The sequence below is a fragment of the Typha angustifolia genome, chromosome 7, assembly GCF_048772165.1.
Source record: "Typha angustifolia cultivar Huaian chromosome 7, ASM4877216v1, whole genome shotgun sequence".
Lineage (NCBI taxonomy): Eukaryota > Viridiplantae > Streptophyta > Magnoliopsida > Poales > Typhaceae > Typha > Typha angustifolia.
In genome coordinates, this window is record NC_133245.1 from 11,412,355 (window position 1) to 11,433,948 (window position 21,594).

Below are 21,594 nucleotides of genomic sequence, written 5' to 3' on the forward strand. Positions count from 1 at the left end.
CAAAATTTTCTGCAATAATACTACTATTGCAATAACAAAATATATTGTTTTCTATAAAAGAACAAAACGTATTGATATTTAATATCATTTCATACAAGGCTTGATAGTATAAAACATAATAGAGCTGAAAATCTACCATTCAAATGAATAAGTGGCTGATATGTTTACTAAATCTATCTCTTTTGGAAAACTCTCCCACTTTATACCATTGCTTGGAGAATGCAACTTCAAATCAAAAGGGGATTTTGAAAATCTAATTCAATGTTACACCCAGATGGTGTTTATTTGACTTGATCATAGACAGTTGCTTGCGTGTCATGTTAATGACCCATGTATGTTGAGTAATGAGCACATCTATCATTATGATAGTGGGGGCATATCTAAGTTAGTGATCAATATTTAGATAGTATTTAGTTAATAAGCATCTCTTATACACGCTTTGCAAACAAATACCTACTTAAACACACTTCGGTCAAACCTTATATAAAATAGGTTAAACTATATGTATGAAATTCTATGGTGTGATAAAATTATGCACATAAAGATAAGAGATAATTCTTATAATATCTTACTATAAACTAATAAATATTATTATAAAACATGAATACATAGAATATATTATAAAAATAATATTCCTTAACCAAGATAACATTTTTATTTGTGCACAAAATATCAAATGTAATGAACTAATATGGAGAATATGGTAATTGAAATAGATAATAACTAATATTAATATTTTATCTAAGGTTATCATTACTTTGTGTCAAACTAAAGACTAAAATATACATAAACTTAAATCGATATTTTTTTATCCTTAAAAAATCTTATGCACACCATCACAATATTTTCAGATAAAATTAGTTCTCTTGCAAGCTTATTTATATGTTCGTTATGTTCGGTGAAGTGTGTTAAATTTAAAGTTAATGTGAAATATGATTAGATTAAAAAATAATAATTCATATTTTTTATTATTAAAAAGAGTGATTTGTTCTATGAATAATGATTTCTATTTTGACTAGTATTCTAAATAAAAGTATAATAATTATATTTGATGTGATATAAAAGTTAAAAAAAATAGAAAAAATACTTTATTTTATGAAATTATAATAAATATGGTTTGACATTTTTGATAGAGAGCTATAATAAAGTAGATTTTTTTTTATAGTAAATTTAAAGGGTGAATTAATTTTTTCACTTGCCACCAAAGCAAAAAATAAGCTAATGCATCCTTCTCTTCTTTCACGCCGCCGTCACCGTATGCCTTGAGCGCCTCACCGGCGTCCCCTCCTCCGCGACGCCGGCCTCACCACCAGCACATCCATGTTCATTCCCCTCCCTCCATGGAACGCCGCGAAGCATGGGGTGCACACCACCCCTCGGTGACTTGAACGCCTTCGCGTCCTCGTCCGCCGCCAGCTGCAATACCGCCAAGTGGCGGGATCGGGGAGAGGTCGAGGATTAAGGCGGTGGTGGAGAGGAAGGGGGGAGGGGAGGGGGAGGGGAAGAGGATAGCGGCGACTCGGTGGCGGAGAAGTACTAGTACTCGGCGAGGCCCTCGTGATCTGCGAAATGGCGGATCAGACGGTGGATGTTGGGGACGTCGCGGTGGTCGGCGAGGCAAACGTGGGCCCACAAGGTTGGATGGTCCGGCGAAGTGGACATGGTGGCGGTCTTGTTGGGAAAAGCAGAGTTTGGGAGGATGGGTAAAGGTTGTCGTAGCGTTGGACTCTTTTGTCTTGGTATGGAAGGGAGAGAGAGAGAGAGAGAGAGATTGTGAGAGCTAAGCTGGTATTTGTATTCTTTCATTTGTTTGAAGAAATGCCGCATTGAGACTTGTGCTGTCAAAAAGGCCCTAGGCTCGTTAGGCACGTGAGTTCGGTCGAACTCTAATTTACCCGAGCCAAGGCTCAATTAATATATATATAAGTTGGATATGATATATTCACATCAGCAATTATGATTTTACGTTAATAATTTGTTATTTGTATCACTCTATATACTAATTTCAACTCATTAACCTTACAGAGCTATGGAGCTAAACTTGAATTTTATTGAGCTGAAGATGAGTCGAGCCAAGCTGAACTTTTCTAACTCGAATTGAGCTCGAGTAGAAATAGTTTAGCTCTTGAGCCGAGCTGACCCAACTCGCTTAATCTAAGCTGGTTTACACCTCCTAATTGAGACTTTTTGTTGGTGACTTGTTAGTTATGTATTTGATCCAATTTAAGCTTGCATTAAGGTTAAATTAGAGTTGAGTCTAAATATATTTGATTTTATCATCAAGCGGCTTATTTACGGTGGAACTTGACTTAACTAAAATTAAGCTAAATTATTCTAGAAAAAGCTTGAACTACGCAAGCACTTAATTACACCGGCCCTAAATGAGAACATAGAAAAGTCTCCCTACCATTTGCAGTGAGGGATATTAAAGATTTGAAGATAAGAACAAGAAATTGAAGAATAAAAAAAAGGATGTAATACTTTTTTAAGAAAAACTTGTAGGCATAGAGTTTCACTCATATATTCATTCATTCATTCACTCGTTCATAGAAGAAAGTTTGATACACAACAGTTAAGATAGTACCACACTAGAAAGAATATATCAAGCCCTTTGATATAAACAAATTTAGTGTTGATATAAACAAATTTAATTTATCATCTCTCCTTCCATAATGTTATGATCTGATCTCAACTACTGACTCAAGCTTGGCTGTGGAAACACAATTGATAGAGAATATTTACTAGATATTTGTTCAATGCTAAAAAATTACGAAACTAGATGGATTTATTTCGTAACCTTGTGATCTACAAAATTTTGATATTCACATCCTTCTCAAATTCGGACTGTAGCTAGGTCTAATATTCGCAAAGATTAGATGGTGGTGAGTAGAGGTAATCTCAGGTTAGAGGGCTAAATATGAAGTTGCAGGTCTCTAATGGAGTCCAGAATATAGTGAGGTTATGGAGGGTGGTTCAAAGGATGGCTAAGATGCTCTAGAGTAAGTGAGGGGTGGTGGAATGAAGATGAGAGATCAAAAATGAAGATGGAGATGATGGTGGTGTGAGGTGGCTTGGTGGTGGCATTCAACATAGTGATGATGTTGAGGATGAAGGTCTAGAAGTGCAGGTTCTATTGCTCGTGATAAAGGGTGAAGGAAGAGGGAGGAGAAGGTGGTCGATGCCCAAAAAGGAGGGGAGGTTCAATGGAGGAAAGGAAGGAGAAACTGGCGGCCAATAATGGCTTGCGGCTAGGGTTGAATGACCAGGGAGAGAGAGCTTAGGTTGAGAAGGGAGAAGAGAGATATGAGAACTTGATCAATTCATCAAATATAATTAATCAAGGTTGCACTTCACGATTTATATTGGAGGCTAACTGGTTAACCTAGAGCATTTAATTAAACTAAATTCATGACAAATCTAACATCCAATTAAAGACAAACTCAAGCTAAAATAAAACTAATCTAAATACTGAAATAAATAACTAACTAGATAAATGATTAAAGCCATGAGCCTAATGTCCATGAGGAGGTCTGGTCTAACTCGGATCATATCATATTAGTATAACAAAAGATGTTGAGAGAATTTTGTGATAGCCCAAAGTTAGATTTTATTATAAAAAAAATAAAAAAAAAGTATTGTAGAAGATAAGATAAAAAGATTTGCTTTACTTGATTGGAGTTTTTTTTTCTTATTATTCAGTCAATATCTAAAACATTTATATGCTTTTCCTTGTGAGAGCTTAGTGGGAGGTAAACAATTTATATGCGAGTCAGAAATTAAGGCCATCAAACGCTTCACCGAAATATAGATTAATTGTCTACTAGGTTTGAAGGGTAGGTCAAGTTTATAGGTTTAGATTTGTGTTAAGTATAAAAGATTTGGGATGAGAGAGATGTGTAAGTTACAAACAATATGTTAACCCGTAGATGAGCCACAATTTTTTTTTTTGGGTCAGACAATAACTCAATATGAAAGACTTCAAATAAATTTAGATTTTAGTATAACGATTTTTTACATAATTGCCAACGAAAATTTTCAAAATATTACTATTAAAATATCAGAATTGCCACCGAAATATTTTGACTTTCATTATGGTTTATTTTTAATATAATATTTTTAACATATTATTCTTAATAATAATAGATATATTTAAATAACTAAAATGCTCTGTTTTTGTCTTGTATAAATGAGTATATATTTCACGGTCTCTTAAATAATTTATACAAGGGTAAAAATAGTTTTTTCTAGTCTAATTTTATGTTTTAATTATAATTAATTAACTTTAGTTAATAGAACGACATTTTGAAAGAGCACAATGATTTTGATGAAAATTATGTTATTTTTAAGAAATTTTTCATAGTAATTATGTAGAAATCCCTTAATTTAATTATATTATGATAATAAATGGACTTGTCTAATTCACCCTACTATTTGTAGGAAAAAAAACCCTAATGTTTTAGTAATAGTATAAGACGAGGCTCTTGAAACTAAATACATTTATTTTTTATACTACGTAGTGTATATATATATATATATATATTAATAATTTATATAAAACTTATTTTCTTTTGTGTGTGAAAATGACCGTTTTTAAGTCACTAATATGTTTATAAGACAATAACTTATGTGAACATGGAAAACTCATGTAACTCGTTTGAACTATTTAGTAAATGAGTCGTATTCCTGTTGACATAGACTTAAAGACCGATCCGTGTCTCGTATTTGAGAGTATCGGCCGGAAAGATATCACAAGTAGAAAGGCCAGAAAATTATTACGAGGAAAAAGAGAAAATATATATATGAAGACCTAGTTTAGTTAGGTTAAAACTTAGTTTAGAATCCGTCCGGAGATCGAGATCATATAAGAACGAAGGGGATGAGCTGTAATTTCATCCAAGTCCGCTACTTTAATTGTAAAATCGTATTTCCCGATTCGGTAATGGTATCTGACCCCTCCCCCCAATCATCAATCCTTGGCTTCCTCTCCATCCTCCAAACGCCTATCTTCCTCCTCCATCCCTTCCACCTCTTCGCCCATCTCTAATCCGTCGCCGAGTTCAGTGACCTCCTGGCCGGCTTCGATCCCGCGCCGGAGATGTATCGTGGCGTGCCGCAGGGGCCGACACGTGGCGGGATAGCCTCGTCGGACACGGGGGACGCGGTGGTGACGCTCGACCAGGTGCCACGTTGGAGCGACGCGGACCAGCGCAGCTACGCGGCGGCGGATCCCACCTCGCCCTTCTCCTACTTCTCGGATCCGCTCACCTCCACGGCGGGATCCGAGTCCGGAGCCGACGGCGACGGCCTCACCTCGAGATTCCCAGTCGACCATGAGATCAATTCCAAGATTTATCTTTGGCGAGGGAACCCTTGGAATCTTGAGGTTGATGCGGTGGTGAATTCCAGCAACGAGGTGGTTTGGTTTGTAATTTTGGTTGCTTAGAAATTGGGTAGGTTTTCCAATTTGTTTGTTGATTGAATTGGTTGGTTTAAATTGGTAGAGCTTGGATGAGGCACATAGTAGCCCTGGATTGCATGCCGCAGCGGGACCTGGGCTTGCGGAGGAATGTGCGACATTGGTAGGTTTGCTGTGTTCCTCTAGTTAAATGTTTTTTCCTTTTTGTTGACTTAACGATCTTACGAAATTGTATGCAGGGAGGTTGCAGGACTGGAATGGCGAAGATGACCAACGCTTATGATCTCCCAGCTCGGTATGTTCTCTGCATTTAATGACGTTGTATTTAGAGATCCAAAACCATTGTTTGGCTGTCTTATTTGTGACAATGCCATATTAGTGCCACGGTGTAAGTTTGTTGTGCTTCTAACCATGCTTCAAATAGTGTATTTTGCAATGCATTCGTATTAAGTGCATTGACAGAATGCATCATATGGTCCTCTTTTGGTATCTAGAAATGCTGCACCTACAACAAACCAAATAATGGTTCTTAAACTAGATACCGCGTCTAGAGATAAAACATCTGCAAATACAACAAACCAAGCAGGCCCTATGAAATTTTTTCTGTATAACTTAGAACGAAATGCTATGTATTTCAATGAGCTCTTTAAAATGATATAAAAAGAAAGAATTGAAGAAAAAAGGGAAAATCTAAACTACCATTAAATTAGTATAAAAGTATTATATTACTTAGTTAGCCATGTTTATGTGACATTTTATATATGGAAACCGCATAAAACTCTGAAGTGGAGCTTGCACATGCTTGTGGTCAGGGAATAAAATGATGATGATATCAACTCGGTGTATCTTATAGATGATACTATAGTTAGTGATGATAACCTAGGAGCTTTTCTTTTCACATTAAAACCAGTGCTGCATCCATGGCACATTGATATGGACAAGATCAACCGACCTATCAAAATGAAGAGAGGAGATGGGTAGATAGAGAAATATATTATATGTGGACATAGATGATATGTGATGATTCTAAATGCCAAATCCACTCCAAGAGATTTACACAAGGTTAGGGATCAGCCATGACAGGTGACAATCATAGCAGGATCAGCAACAAGCTTATTCTTCCGGGTGATATATCTGGCTGATGATACCATTTTTTGGAATACCACATGTATCTTTCTTCACCCCAGAATTGCTTATCTATGTCTCTACCACCATTTTCCTCATTCTCTTATAGGACATCATCCACTTCTCATCCGAAATTAGAGAGTCAATCTTCTCCATTGTGAGTCTGTTGCTAGGATTGTGTGGATAAAAGGAAAAGCATTCTGATTCAGTAATTTCTTTCGCGTTAGTATGATAGTATCATAGCATGACAAAACTATCGTAATCAAGATCTTTTTTCTATTACATTTATAGTTGGAGCTTCAATTGAACCATAGATGCTCTACCATGATCTGTTTGCAAAATTCTTGGTACAATAATTGTCAAGAATGCTGCCCAACAGTTGATAATTTAAGTATTTAACTGAACTTGTCAACTCTAGTATGTAACTTTGTAGTTTGAAATTTTGAATAAACAATGAAAGATATTTGTTGAGATAGTGAGATACCTGTGTGAAATTTAAATGCATTTGAATTGTTTAACTTCTTTATGTGCACAGATTTTGATGCTTAAGAGGTTATTCTTGGTTCTTTTGATATATCTAATAGCAATAATGTGATTTTCTTCTCCTAATTTTTTCTCATATCCCTTGTTTCTTTGGCCTACTCTCTGCTACTCTCTTTATAATGTACTGTCAAGCCATCAAGGCTTTTTTTTTTTACTCGGTTTTCATGGACTTCCTCTTTGATCATATCTCTACACACATTTTCTGTTTTTGTATGACACAATAACTCTTTACAATTCTGCTAACATTTTTACTTTTCATAGAAGAAACCTCCATTCCAACAAGAAGTTTAACCTTTTGCCTCTGTATTATTGTTGTGTAATGAATCAGAAGAAATTCACTAATCACTATATTTCCATCCAATCTTTTTTCTAAGAAAAGTAATGATGAATCTCTCTCTCCCTCTTTCTATCTTCGATTTCTTATAATGAAATATCCTTGTTTCCATCACTTCTAAAATATGACTGTAACTTTCATATTAATGGAGTTGCAACAACCTTCCTCGTAGATGTGAGTTTGCGAGTTGTACATGATGATCCATGCTTAGCAATATATGCCGATAAATTGAAACATGCAATGCCACTTTGGATATTTATCTTTCAAAAATATAGGTCTAGACAAATCCAATTTCCTTTGGTGCGCTTTTTACATGGATCAATATGCAACATCTGACTAGTTTGATGTACACTAGAGCTATCAGAAAAGCTCGTCGGCTCATGAGGCTCATGTGCTTGGTTCGAGCTTTAAATGAGCAGAGCCAAGCTGAATTATTTAGCTTGAAAAGTTAATCGAGCTGAGCCAAGCTAAAGCCAACTCACTCGAGCTCAGTTCAAATTAGCTCGAAATATATTATATATATATTTAATTCAACTATTTTATCTAAAGCTATTCTAGCACATTTGGTTATAGAACTTTTTAAATTACCCAAGGCTCAGGTTCAAATCCTACTTACTACATTTATCAAGGCAACATGTTACTCTTTTCAAATGAAGTTCCACTTTTAGTGGCACATCGAAAAGTAACAAACATTGAATGATCTTGATAGGTAGCTCTTACATAGTTAAAATGTGTTCTCTTAAATTAATTTATATATAATATTTTAGATGCAAGCCACTCGAGCTGACTTGAGCTAGCTTGATACTTGGGCGAGCCAAGCTTGAGCCCCCATTCGCCAGCTTGTGTCGAGCTCAAGCCAAGCTGGGTATTATCTGTTTTGAGCTAAGCCGAGCGGAGCTCAGCTTGCTTGAACTTGGGTCATTTACACCCCTAGTGTACACGATAACCAGTGTGGCATGCAATTTATATTGTCCTAATAAATGGTTGGGTTAGATTGACACAATGTCTATTGCCCTGTTACACGATGATCATTATTATCATTTATTAGTGGTAGAATTTTATGAAAGAGTTAAAGTTCTACAAAAGAGTTAAAGTTCTATGTAAGAGTTAAACATCTATACCTATTGACTAATGCTTTTAGCATACAACATGCACAAGGTGTTCATAGGATTCTGATTATGTCTAATTTGAAGTTTCGATTTTGGTTGATTTCAGTTTATAACGCTAAAAAAGAAATGAATATTTTATGTCGAAATATAATGGTTTTATTCTAATGTGGTCCAAGATAAATGTCAAAACCATAAATCTTGATAGTTTCGGCCTTAATTAATGAGTTTCTGCTTTAGTTTTCATTAAATTTCGACCATTACTGGGTTGTTGTTGCTTCCCTTTATTGTAGTTCTGTTTTGTCTTGGTGAAACTTTAAACCATACACGATTAGTCTGAGGACTCAAATGAATAGTTAATATTGAATCTTTCTAAAAATTGTTACCTTGGAAAAAGTAAAAAATAAGCATAAGACTGACTATCAGATGATATAGGTTCTGCCGCTTAGCTTGCAGTATGTCAATATAGAGCAGATAAAACAAAAGAAGGCCTAGCATTAGAATTTAGAACAGGCATACTATGCTTGTTTACTTGGTCCGCACGGTATTCATGCCAAATGGTATATATTCATGGACCAAGGGTGTTCTTGTGGCATTTGTGACATCGAAAATATGGATGCTTATTTGTATTTCTGAATAGTTGATATATGCAATATTTATATTTGAGTTTGTAATGTTTTTCAGTCTTTTGACTTTAATGGCACATAATGTAGCCCATGAATCTATTTATTCCAGAATCTATGCTTGTACAATCTTAGATTGCGATTTCTAATATATTCCTTTAACATTCTCACAGAAAGATCATACATACTGTTGGACCCAAATATGCTGTTAAATATCACACAGCTGCAGAAAATGCCCTTAGCCACTGCTACCGGTCTTGCTTGGAGCTACTCATTGAGAATGGACTTCAAAGGTTGCATAGATATTTTATATACTCACAGATTCTAAGCTGGATATTCTTACACATTAGTCTGCATCTGATAGAGACTTATGGAACTAATTGTATTATCTTCCTCATGATGCAGCATTGCCACTGGTTGCATATACACGGAGGCAAAAAATTATCCTCGTGAACCAGCTGCTCATGTGGCAATAAGTGAGTAACAGAAAACTGTTTCCTCTACTGGCCTTTTATGTAATTTTTGTTGGTTTAATCATTATTATTACCTTTTTAATGCAACACTTCATTTAATTTAACTCTTTTTAGTACATTCGTTCTTACATATGTTTTTTGTTCTGATTTTTGTAAAATATAAATTCATGTGTTCATACATGTTATTTCATTTTCGTGCAGCTGTAGTTTACTTATTTTGGTGCATTTATCAGGGACCGTAAGACGTTTTCTGGAGAAGCAGAAAGACAAAATCACTGCTGTTGTTTTCTGTACTACAACATCAAATGATACAGAGATTTATAAAAGGTATGTCTTTAGGAACTACAAGGAAAAGTAGCAAGTTCCGAGGAGTGACCTAATCTTTTGAACTAAATATTTCATCCATGATGTTGTAAAATAAAATTTTCATGTTCAGAAGTACTTTCTGAAGAAGATAATAGTATACTTGCTTTGTTTTACTGGCTTTCCCTCTGACAGTAGTGCATACGCAGATTACTTCCACTTTATTTTCCTCGGGATAAGCATGAAGAAGAGATTGCAGCATCGAAGCTTCCAGCAGATGTAGGGGATGAGAATGGTGAGACAATAATAGATGAAAGGAAGATTAGGATAAAACCATTGCCTGCTGTTTCAGCCAATATACCAAAACAGCCCACAGTCTTGGTAGATTCACCTGCTGCAGATGTTGGATTGACATTGAGGCGGTAAGAATTCTGAGTGTTCCGGAGCTTATAGTTTTTCTTTTTCTGATCTTCATTTGTAGCTTCGTTTATGCAACTTTGAGGTAATCCTAATACTGAAAGGCTTAAATTGGGACCACCATAAGAAGGCTTAACATTGGCTTCCTTATCAATCAGAAGTTCTTGGAGTTGCATATCTGTTTACTTTTAGCACTGTGTCTCTCTTTCTCAGTTCATTGCCTTGAAAGTTGAAAGCCATGTTTGACCACTTGCTTTTCAAGGACAAATAGGAGTTGAAGGGAAAACAAAGAATGATAGGCTGTTCATTTTCTTAAGGTCTGTAGCCTGTTAAATGGTGATCTTTGAGGAGCCAGTGTTATCAGAGTTCTCATATAATTTATGTGATGTAGTTATAGCTAGGCGATTCCATTAGTTTTTACTAGGCGAATCATCTAGTTCACACTGTTTTCATCTTGGATCATGTTGTGTAATTCCCTTTCCTTGGACGGTTCTTTGTTCTTGATAGTGCTATTATGTGCAAACATAAGGGAGCTTGCCAAAGTGGACAATTGATATTTCAGTCTTTGATGATGTCAGATCAACATTCTGTCACACAAATTAGTAAAAAAGTAAGTCATCTTTTAAGGGTACAAAAGCATGCATCAATGTGCAAGCACCTATGGAATCTGAGGTAGTTTTTGACTTGTTGGTACTTTGTAGGAGTTAAACAATAGAAAGAGTGCACAGAAACTGGAAACCAAAGTGGCACATTATAAGTGTGATATAACATTCATCTGTGGTATGACAATCTATGCTTCATGACTTTGACTTTAGAAGTAACTTCAATTTCATTTGCTTATGACCTCACAAATGACCAGAATGACAGATTAATGAATGAACTACTTGAAGTGCCTTTCTTTTGATTTTTGCTTGTGTACTAATACTAGGGGAATTAGAATTGTGTCAATGCTCTTTGATTTTATCTCCACAGCCATTGCTTGATATCTTGCCCCTTTTTCATGGACTATCCTTCCAGTCGGCAAACAGAATAGTTTGACTTCAGTTGCTTTTCTATTCTTTTCATTATGTTTGAGTTCATCATTTCATATATGTTGGGTGTTAGTTGATATTTTCCTTATTGACTCATCAGTCAATCTTTTTCAACAGGAATTCTTTCAAGTTGGATTCTTTCTTAGATCCAGCATTCATGTCATTAATTAAAGATCCTGATCAGCGACGGAAAGAGCAATGGCAGAAGGCTGCTCAAGCACAAAGTGGATTTAATTGTGCTAAACTGCTTGGATTTGGTGATCTAGGTGGACCACCATTATCTGCTGCTGAGGAATATTCACTTCATTCACGATATCTTGCTAAAGCAAATTCGCTTAACCTTTCAGAGATTGCTGAAATGAAGATTGTGTATGTCCATTGTACTATGCTTCATTGGAAATATTTCTGCTATACTCTAGTTTCAATTTTGTAAATTAACATAAACAACTATGATTGCATCTACAAATACTGTTCATTATCATATGCCTTGATTATTTTTCTTTTGGTGATAGTTAAGGCTCTTCTTACCTTATGGTTTTCTTGCACTTGTTGTCTTCTTTTCAGAATGAATTTTCTTGTTAACATATTGGTTGTTCTCTATAGGCTATTAAGATTTTTAGACTTTTCCTTAAATTTCAGTTATCGTGGTGGAGTTGACAGTGAGGGGCGTCCTGTGATGGTCGTTGTTGGAGCTCATTTTCTTCTTCGATGTCTTGATCTAGAACGGTTTGTTCTCTATGTGGTAAAGGTATCAATTCTTACTGGCAATCAGACTCTTCAATTTGCCGAATTTATCTACTTCTAAATATTTTATGTTTTTAGGGAAGGTTTGCATATTATATTTTCAACCAGATGCCAAGGAACATAGTTCATTATTTAAGCCCCTAAATTAATGCTTTAGATTCTACCAATTATTTTATGGTGCTGGAGCAAGTTAAACTGTTAAAAAGCCTTTGAATGTACTTTACTTGTTTCCCTTAAAATGAATTACTTTCAAGTTTAGCTGCAGTTCATTAACTGCAATTTTGTTCTGATTATTCTGGTCCCTAAGTTAATTACAATCCATTATGGCAAGAGATGTCTTGTGTTTTCTTAACTTTTTGATGAATTAATTATGCTAATTCTGCTTCTTTCCTAGATCTCGTTTGCCATATTAGCAGGAATAATCCCCATGTGGGTTGATCAACTTACAGAAATTCTGTTTTGCAGGAATTTGAACCCTTGATTCAGAAGCCTTATACAATTGTTTATTTTCACTCTGCAGCATCTCTGCAGATGTAAGTGTTCACAGTAGAACTTAGAACCAGAGCTTTAATTGAGTACATTAATCTATTTCTCCATTTCATCTATTTACCTCAATTTTCATAGTTTGAAAATAGTGCCACACATTCATCGAAGGAGAATATATTAATATTTTGTTAAAATGAGCAGGCAACCAGATCTAGGATGGATGAAGAGGTTACAGCAGATACTTGGTCGGAAGCACCAGCGCAATTTACATGTCTGTGCTTAATTTCGTCCAGCATGCAAATATTTCATTTCACTAATGCCCTTTACACATTTTTGTATGATGGTTTTGTAATGTTTGCAGGCAGTGTATGTTCTCCATCCAACATTGGGGCTAAGAACAGCTATCTTCACCTTGCAGTTATTTGTAGACGGAGAGGTACCTTCTGCCCTTAATGTCTTCACCACAAACACACAGAAAATGAGCCAAAAAGAAAGAAGGAAAGAACTTATGATTTCTAACTTTCCTTTTCTTTACATTAGGTATGGAAGAAAGTGGTCTATGTAGACCGACTTGTTCAACTCTTTAGATATGTACCTCGTGAGCAGTTAACCATTCCCGACTTTGTCTTCCAGTGAGTGTTCTAACTTCTGTTACATTTCAATCCACTTGTAATTTTTGTTTTTTTGGGCAATAGTCCTCATGGGAATATTTTGTGTAGGCATGATCTTGAAGTAAATGGAGGAAAGGGCCTCATTGTTGATCCAAGAACCAAATATATCTATCAAAGACCCTCTGCGTAATCTGTTAATTGCTCCTGATTATGAAGCTTGCTGGCTCATTTTCATTGTATATCTATTTTTTTTTTTCTGTTCACGCCGTTTGTATAATAGGTATCTTTACAATCTCCCAAGTGAAGCTTCCGCTCCTTTCCCCTTCAGTTGGAATTTTGTATTTTGTATCTGAAGAATGTAATGGCTATTTGTTGCGTGAGTTCCAATAAGAGGAAGTGCTTCTCATTTTGTACAGTTCTCTAATAACTTATCTTCTTATACTTGTGTCTTATAGTTTTGAGAGATGGACCAGAATCAGTGGTAAGAGATTTATCTCAGCGATAATTGTTGATTGTTTGTTAGTGTTTGAAGTAACGTGGCAACCTCTGGTAGTCTTGTCCTCTGCTTGAAATTATGGCCTGTTTTTTCACATTATATTTTTAAGTTAATAACTGAGACAGATACTGGGTAGGTTTTTGTATGGTTTGCATCTTGGGTGGTACAGGCGAGATTTTGATTCTTTCCAAGTTGAGACTTAATGTGTGCTTTCTTTACCCTCCTTTTTCAATCTGCTGTCTCTTTTGTTCTTCTGTTTTTTTTCTCTTTGTTATTATTATTTATTTGAAGAAAACTTTATTTTTAATTTTTGATGTGGCGAGTGGTTTGTCCGTCAAATTGTATTCCTCCTCTGGGATGTTTATGTTATTGTCCTGGTGGCCTTTGTTCTCATTCCAGCAAGAAGTAATGCAACGAATTTGTAGCGAGCTCCAGGTATTGTTTCCTTGCACAAATACAATTTTTAACACAATAGAAGAGTATACCATTTTAACAATTCCTCCCAAAGAAACACAAAAGTGAACTCTCTCTGTGGAGTCGTATCTCTTTGTGATACGAAAGAGGCCTCATCTCAACCTCCATCGTACTACATTCCAGTGTTAAAAGAAGTGCAATTACTATCGACCACGGACATCAATATCTCCATTATTTAGTCGAATCTTGTTTTCGACGTGCAAGTGATCATCCTTTCTTTGCTTTTCCCTCCCACCAAAGACAGGACTGGCCTGCTAATTTGTCTGAAATTGATCAACTTAATTTGAATATAATTAGCATCACTGGACTAAAAGTAGAATTTTACAAGCTCTGTCAACTTACATATATCCTTGTATAGTGATCTGGCTTTAAAGACTACTACAAAGCCATGTTCCACTTGAAACCTTAAGGCCTTCTTACTTGCGTTTTTTTCCAAGCTCCCTTTGCCTTATCATGTCACATTAAGATGCTTGTAAATTAAATCTTATCATCCATTTCTTACTTCTCGGTGTCACATTTTCAAAGCAATTCTACGATCCAGATCCATGCTCAGTCCTCGCAATCTCTCCTGGCTCTTGCTACGCATGTGTACAATAGTTATTAGAATTCATGTGAAACGTATGTCGTCTACCGATCACAAACTCTTGCTAAGGAGAATCAATTAGATACTGCAGATACTTAAGGTGGGGGCGAAATTAACTGTGCCTCTTACATGTGCTTGTTTTGATTTAAACGATACTAGATATGGATTTCAATACCTTGTCGGATTAGTGGCCAAAAAATTTGGCATTCCTTCTAGTGATATATTGGCAGAGAATCGCATTGATCCATAGACAACTATATATCCTAAAACCACAATCTTATTTCCCCTTCAAACGACACCATTGATAATTTCCAGCATTGTTGATCCAAACAACGGTGACTATGATTTCATTCCTGTGCATCCTATTATATTAATTCATGGAGATGAAAGCCAGAAGTTATATGTGATTATCTCTGTAATAGTAGTACCCTTTCTACTACTTGCTTTAATTGGATTTGTGCTATTTGCATACAAATGGAGACGCAACAGTCATGACTCATTTACTACTAGGAGCACCACTGCATCATGCTTGTCGCCTGATTTAGTTGCCAGGGTGTCGAAGTACGCCTTGATCAACTACTGCTTTGATGAGATCAGTAAAGCTACAAATAGTTACAGTGAAGAAACTAAGTTAGGTAGTTCTGTTCATAAGGGAAGGCTTGGAGATAAATTATTTGCAATTAAAAGGATGAGCTTTTATGATGCTCTAAGAACCATTAGCGTACATGTCATTTTTCTTCCGGAGAACTCTCCAACCTTCCCCTAGGGTTTTGCTCTCCTCTTTCCTCCTTGTCTTCCCCTTTCTCTCTAGGTCCCCCAACCCTCCCTCCTCCACCCTCTCTCACCCTTTTCCATTTTTTAAGTGTTCTTTTCTACTGCATCACCACATGTATATCTCCCTTTATTTTTCCACCCTCATTCTTCTTGTAATCTTTTGGACCATGGCCCTGACAGATGAGGAACTCTTTCGCAAGTTCTCAGAGCTTCTCTCGGAGAAGAAGATGGACGAAGCCATTCCCCTTGAGGAAGTGGTTGGTGCCAGTACAAGCTTTATCATTGTTGTAATTTGTGAAGTGACCTCGGGTGAAGACTAGATCTTTTGTGGAGCCTATGGAAACCCTTATCATGAAGAAGATGCGGAGCTCTAGGATTCTATTGGATTCTTTTCAGTGGACCAACGACCGTTTTGCTATGTGGGGGTCTTTAACAATGTCTCTTCCTCTCACAAAAAATTTGGAGGATCCCAAATCCCTGCAGTAAGGCTGAATGTTTAACGCTAAGATCAATAGTGTGGAACTGCTTGATTTGGGTTTTCGGGGTCTTGCATACACTTGGCCAAACCACCGAATGGAACCCCACCTAGTCCATGAGTGCTTAGACCGGGGTTTAGCTACTACAAGCTGGTGCAACAAATTTCCTTTAGCCTGATTCTACCACCGTAGTGTCGTCAGCTCCTCACAACACTTGCCAAAAGGAAGCGGCTAAGGCTATTTCGGGTGGAAAATTGGTAGCTTAGTGTACAATTTTACCACAGTCACTGCAAAGATGAACGACACAGACTCTACTCGCATTAGTAGCTTCTCTATGCGTGCCTGAGATCTCTTACCTATTCCATTTGGGCTTAGGCCAAGCAATATGCTAGGAACCTAGCCGAGGACATTAGAAGAGTCGAAGATGCCATTCTAAAAGTTCAATTTGAAGATAAGCTTGCCTAAAACTTACTTAAAGAAGGTACTTTGTGCTATCACCTCTAGGATCTCCTTATCAAACAAGAAGATTATTGGAAGCAACATGCCTAGGTGGACTGGCTAAAGGGTGGCGACCGCAACACTAAGTACTTCCACTCCAATGCCTCATGCGATCATCCAAGGAGCCTGGTGAGAGTACCTTCAACAATGCGATCATCCAAGGAGCCTGGTGAGAGTACCTTCAACAATGCAATCATCCAAGGAGCCTTTCTAGAGTACTTTAAAAAGCTGTTCACCTCCACTTTGCCACCTTCTTTGTTCAACAGCTGCCGTGAGGAGTCAGCTTCTTTTCCTAAACTTCTAGAGACTACTGCCAATGAGCTTGATACCATTTCCACTAATGAAGATATTGAGAAAGTTCTCAAAAACCTCTCCTTGGACAAAGCCCCGGGGCCAGATAGGCTGAATGCCAGATTCTTCTACTCTTTCTAGCTCACTCTCAGAGATAACATCTACTCAACTGTTAGAACTTTCTTCAGCACTGGAAGAATGGACATTGAAGTAAATAGAACCTGTATTGTCTTGATCCCTAAGAAGGTCTCGGAGTTTGTGGGGGACTTCTGACAGATCAGTCTTCGTAACACAATTTACAAACTCATATATTAAGATTCTAGCCCAAAGGATGAAGCCCTACCTCAATGTGTTGATTGTGTCTTTCAGTTTGGTGACACTACCAAGGGTGGGCAGTTCCAAAAAGGAGTAGGCCGTCCACAAACATGAGATGGTTAATTTTTAGGGCGTTCCTTGCCAACTTGATTCCTCTAATTCTCTTGTGGCTGGCTTCATTCTCTAGGAGAGTAGAGAGAATGTTGATTCCAAGGATAAAGAGGTAAGGCAACATTGGACAACCTCGGCGAAGCCCTCGACCTGGGTTAAAGAAGTTGCTTTGCTCTCCATTAACTAGAACTACTAGGGAGGATGATGAGAGGCAAGCAAGAACACAATCGGCAAAGAAATTCGTGAAGCCATAGAGCTTAATTAGTCACAGATAAATGCTAATTCCATACGATCAAAGGCCTTAGATAAGTCAGCCATAACCACAAAGCTACTAGTTTTGCTTTTAGAATTCTTAAGATAATTCAACACTTTTTGAGAGATGACATGATTGTCAACAATCTGACGCCTCGAAACAAATGCATGACAAGATCTTGGGTCAAGCTCTGAACCTGGAGAAATCTGCGATCCACTTCAGCAAATATGCCAATCTCCAGGTCAAATCATAAATCATTTCTATTATCCAAGTTAGGCCCCTCAGGCTAGAGAAAAAAGGTACCTAGGCATCCCTTTCCTCTCTTCCTGAAAGAGGTCGGACAACTACAACTTTTTTGTGGAGAATCTTCAAGCCAAGCTAACTGGGTGGCAAGCGAGCACTCTCTCACATACCGGATACTTGGTTCTCATCAAATATGTTCTCAATTATATGTCGATCTTCTTCATGGCTGCTGCTCTTTTTCCAAAAACAATTATAAGGAAAATCAAGTGCTCCTTAGGAAACTTATGATGGGGTTTCAAGGATAATAATCGCCACATTTACCAGCGGAGCTAGAAGCTTCTTTGTCGACGAGCCAACAGAGGAGGCCTAGGTATCTGTTGCCCCCAGCTAGTTAATAAAAGCCTAGTGGCTAAGCTGGTTTGGAGGCTCATCTCCTCGTTGGACAGTGACTGAGCTAGGTTACGTAAGAGCAAATACTTTCCAAATTGCTCACTATGGAAAGCTAAACATAAAGGCAAAGCCATATTGACTTAAAAATCTTTCCTAAGGATCAAATAAAGGCTTAGAGACAAGGCGGTATGGGAGGTGGGAGATGAAAGTTCCATTTCTATCAAACAAGATCCATGGCTGCCTATTCCGGACATAGGACCAAATACACTCCCTCCCAACATTCAGGTGATAAAGGACCTTATGAGTGGCCATGGATGGAACTCTGACTTAATCAACATCAGCTTTCAGGAGGACGTTGCATAATGCATCCTCAACCTGTGGATCGATCTTGAAGGGCTAAATCTCTCTAACCATTTGATATGGAAGCCCTCCTCGAGGGGGAGTTTTTCAACCAAATCAACCTATTGTGCGCTCTCAAATGGAGACTAGCTCAACTCCTCATCTACACCCCAATTGAGGAATCTTTGTAAGCTAATTTGGGGGAGAAAAACAATTTTGCTAAGAATTAAAACCTCTTTTTGGCAATGTTTGGTCGTTGTCTTGCTAGTAAAAGCGTCCCACCACTGTTGAGTTCAAGCAATCGAACCCATCTATCTCTGTTGTCTTGTTGATGATGAATCTATAATCCATCCTCTCTTTGGTTGTTAGTTCGCCTTAGCTACATGGTTCCACAGCAGGCTTGGCTTAAAGCATGACTCATCGATAAAAAGGTTGGACCAATGGATGTTAGAGATGCAGAAGATCCTAGAGCTAGAAATCTTTGTCTTCGCTCTAGTTCTCATGTGGTGCCTGTGGAAGCGGAGGAACGCGTTGGTCTTCAAGAGAGTAGCTAGTACCTCCGTGGAGACAGATTACCTATGGCCATCTTGTCAAATTCAAGTGAATAACTTTGACCCTCCTAAAGAAGCTCATGCGACAAAATGCATGGACTAGATAGATTGCATGGGCCAGAAGCCTACAATCGTGACAAGCTCTGATGCCAAATTGATGGGCTCTAATTCCAAATTGATAAGATCTAATACCAAAAGATCGGCTACGGAACAATTCCTTAAGATTTGAATTTATTGCAGAAAGCAGTTCATGCAACCGTGAAAAAATATTCATCAGATATTCTCTAGTAGTCAGAAAATTTCTTAATCTACAACTTTCATATTTATGCCCTTCACAGATTCAAACTGTAGTAGTGACGAAAATACGAAATAACGTGGGTGATGGTGGTGGTGACGGGTGAAGTGGATGTTAGGGTTATGGATGGGTATGAAAATGAGGGTGGATTGTCGAAGTAATTAAGAAAAGTAGACGAGGGGAGCGAAGTGGTCGAGATCCCAAAGAAGAGGGGTGACTCGATAGACGAGGAAGATTAAAAGCGAGAAAAAACATTTCCAATGGTAGAGATGGAAGGATGGTGAAGAGGGAGGAGGGAGAAGTCTAGAGAGAAGATAGGAGGCAAGAAATCAATAACCCAATAGTATTATGAAGTTGGCTGCCATCCACATATTTATAGAGGCTAGCCAACAAATCCTAAAACAATATGAAACCCTAATTCTAGAGGATTTCCGTTGATCGCGTTCGAACGCACTCAAAAAGCCCCTTCTCTGGATTTGCGAACGCGACACAGACGTTCGAACGCGGGTGTTCAAACTCGTCGATCGCATTTGAATGCACAATATGCGTTCTGTGTATTTGCGAACCTGATGCAGGTGTTCACAAGGCGTTCACAAGGGCGTTCGAGTGCAACTCCACCTGCGTTCGAACGCGACCTATAGAAATTTTATTTTAATGAAAAGAAACACCTAATACAATAAGAAAAGATCTTAACTAAGTGTATCAAATCGTCTTAACATTATTCTAGCTAAGGGGGATTACGTTGCATGGGTGGATGCAGCATGGTGAGCCTCGTACTTTGGAGGGGTAGGTATTTTGAGTAAGGCCTTATTTCTGGATCAATGCTTTAATGCCCTTCGTGGGGAGGTTCTCGTGATCCTTGCTGGATTAAAACTTCTCATACCAATGAGTTCGGATAGAGCATGTTGAATTTTTAGTGACTCGGCCTTGGCGATATGACTTATTAATGGAAGGACTAATGATAACATATTAGCATGGAATGGACTGATCCACCTTTTGGTTTAGATTGTAACCTCAATGAATGAATGAAAAGAAATTGTTTTACTTAAAAAAAAAGAAGAACCATCAACATATACTCAAAGATCATCCATACTAGCATTATAAATTTGAAAAGTGTTCGTCATGGAGGGAAAGATTTTCCCTCATCATCATACTTGGTCATCAAATTTCCAAAAGAATGACAGCTTGAGAGACTAGCTGCTTAAATAACCATCTTGACATACTTCCATGGCATAGGAGATAATAGATAGCTTTAGATGTGGTTGATGGTCTTCACTATATCCATCACTACACAATTCCATCTTATGTCCACATGAACATAAGCAACAGAAACATATTGATCACAAAGGAATGGAGAGCTAAAATTGCAAATTTAGGCTAAGCTCAACTCAATTGTTAGTTTTGCAATTTCTGATGAATGGACCACACCAATGTATCTTAACGAGGATTCTACCTCACCAAAAGTTGATGTCTTCTCTTTTGATATAGTGCTATTGGAACTCCTCACTGCCAAAGAGGCAAGAACTTGTTTACTATAGGGGAGCTGTGATTTTTTGAGTAAAAGAGAAAGTACTAATGACTATCTTCAGGAGCTGAATGAATTAATAGACCAGTCTCTAAAAGACTATGCCATTGGAGAAGTCATTTGCATGGTTTTGTTAGCTAAAGCAAGTGTTGATAAAGAGCCATCACACCGACCAACAATTCATGATATATCAAACATTCTTGCAAGGATGAAAAGATGATGTGGTTTAATCACTGAAATGTATGTTATGTAAGCTATTAGATGATTAAAGTGTGATGAGATTTTATTGCCGTCTTTTATCCCATTTGCTTGCATATATATGTTAAATGTGTGAAATATGAAAAATTTTGACCCTTACTAGACAAGGAACACTACTAATGAACTTTGCTAAACGAAAGATAAGAATGAAGCATTCACAAACAAAACAAATTTAATGTGGAAAACCCTTGTCAATCAAGAATGAAAAAAACCACGTACCTCTTTCATGAGGTAAAACTAAGCACTATGAATATTGCAGTTACAAAAACACTTAGTTGTAATTACCACAATCGTCACGATAGTGTTTTCCTTGACTCCCCCTCAATACATCGCCTCTTGTGCTTGGTTCACAACCTAGTTGACTCTTAAGGTTGTGACTCAACCTCGGTGCCCCTTGAGGCTATCTCAAACGTCTTCTTCAATCTTGGACAAAGTTGGTATAAAATGACTCCAATGCCTTCAAAACTTCAAGCACCTCTAAGCGATGGCCTAGAGTTATACCCTAACTTT

At 37.3% G+C, this 21,594-nt stretch overlaps 1 protein-coding gene across 1 annotated transcript; it reads left to right on the forward strand.

The window, feature by feature from the left end:
- The first annotated feature begins 4,856 nt into the window (after window positions 1–4,856).
- On the forward strand, window positions 4,857–13,621 carry LOC140763777 (uncharacterized). Its single transcript, XM_073102129.1, has 14 exons — window positions 4,857–5,413; window positions 5,502–5,579; window positions 5,656–5,711; window positions 9,321–9,440; window positions 9,553–9,623; window positions 9,854–9,947; window positions 10,133–10,345; window positions 11,489–11,740; window positions 12,011–12,119; window positions 12,581–12,648; window positions 12,803–12,872; window positions 12,963–13,037; window positions 13,142–13,233; window positions 13,321–13,621. Exons 1-14 carry the CDS (start codon window positions 5,096–5,098, stop codon window positions 13,400–13,402), a joined length of 1,698 nt encoding a protein of 565 aa, XP_072958230.1. The 5' UTR covers window positions 4,857–5,095; the 3' UTR covers window positions 13,403–13,621.
- Window positions 13,622–21,594: the final 7,973 nt, after the last annotated feature.

Excerpts from the sequence above, each read along its gene's own strand:
- LOC140763777 (XM_073102129.1), top strand. The coding sequence starts at position 5,096 with ATGTATCGTGGCGTGCCGCAGGGGCCGACACGTGGCGGGATAGCCTCG. Across the intron at positions 13,038-13,141 it reads AGTTATTTGTAGACGGAGAG|GTATGGAAGAAAGTGGTCTA; the intron begins GTACCTTCTGCC and ends TCTTTACATTAG. Across the intron at positions 13,234-13,320 it reads ATTCCCGACTTTGTCTTCCA|GCATGATCTTGAAGTAAATG; the intron begins GTGAGTGTTCTA and ends TATTTTGTGTAG.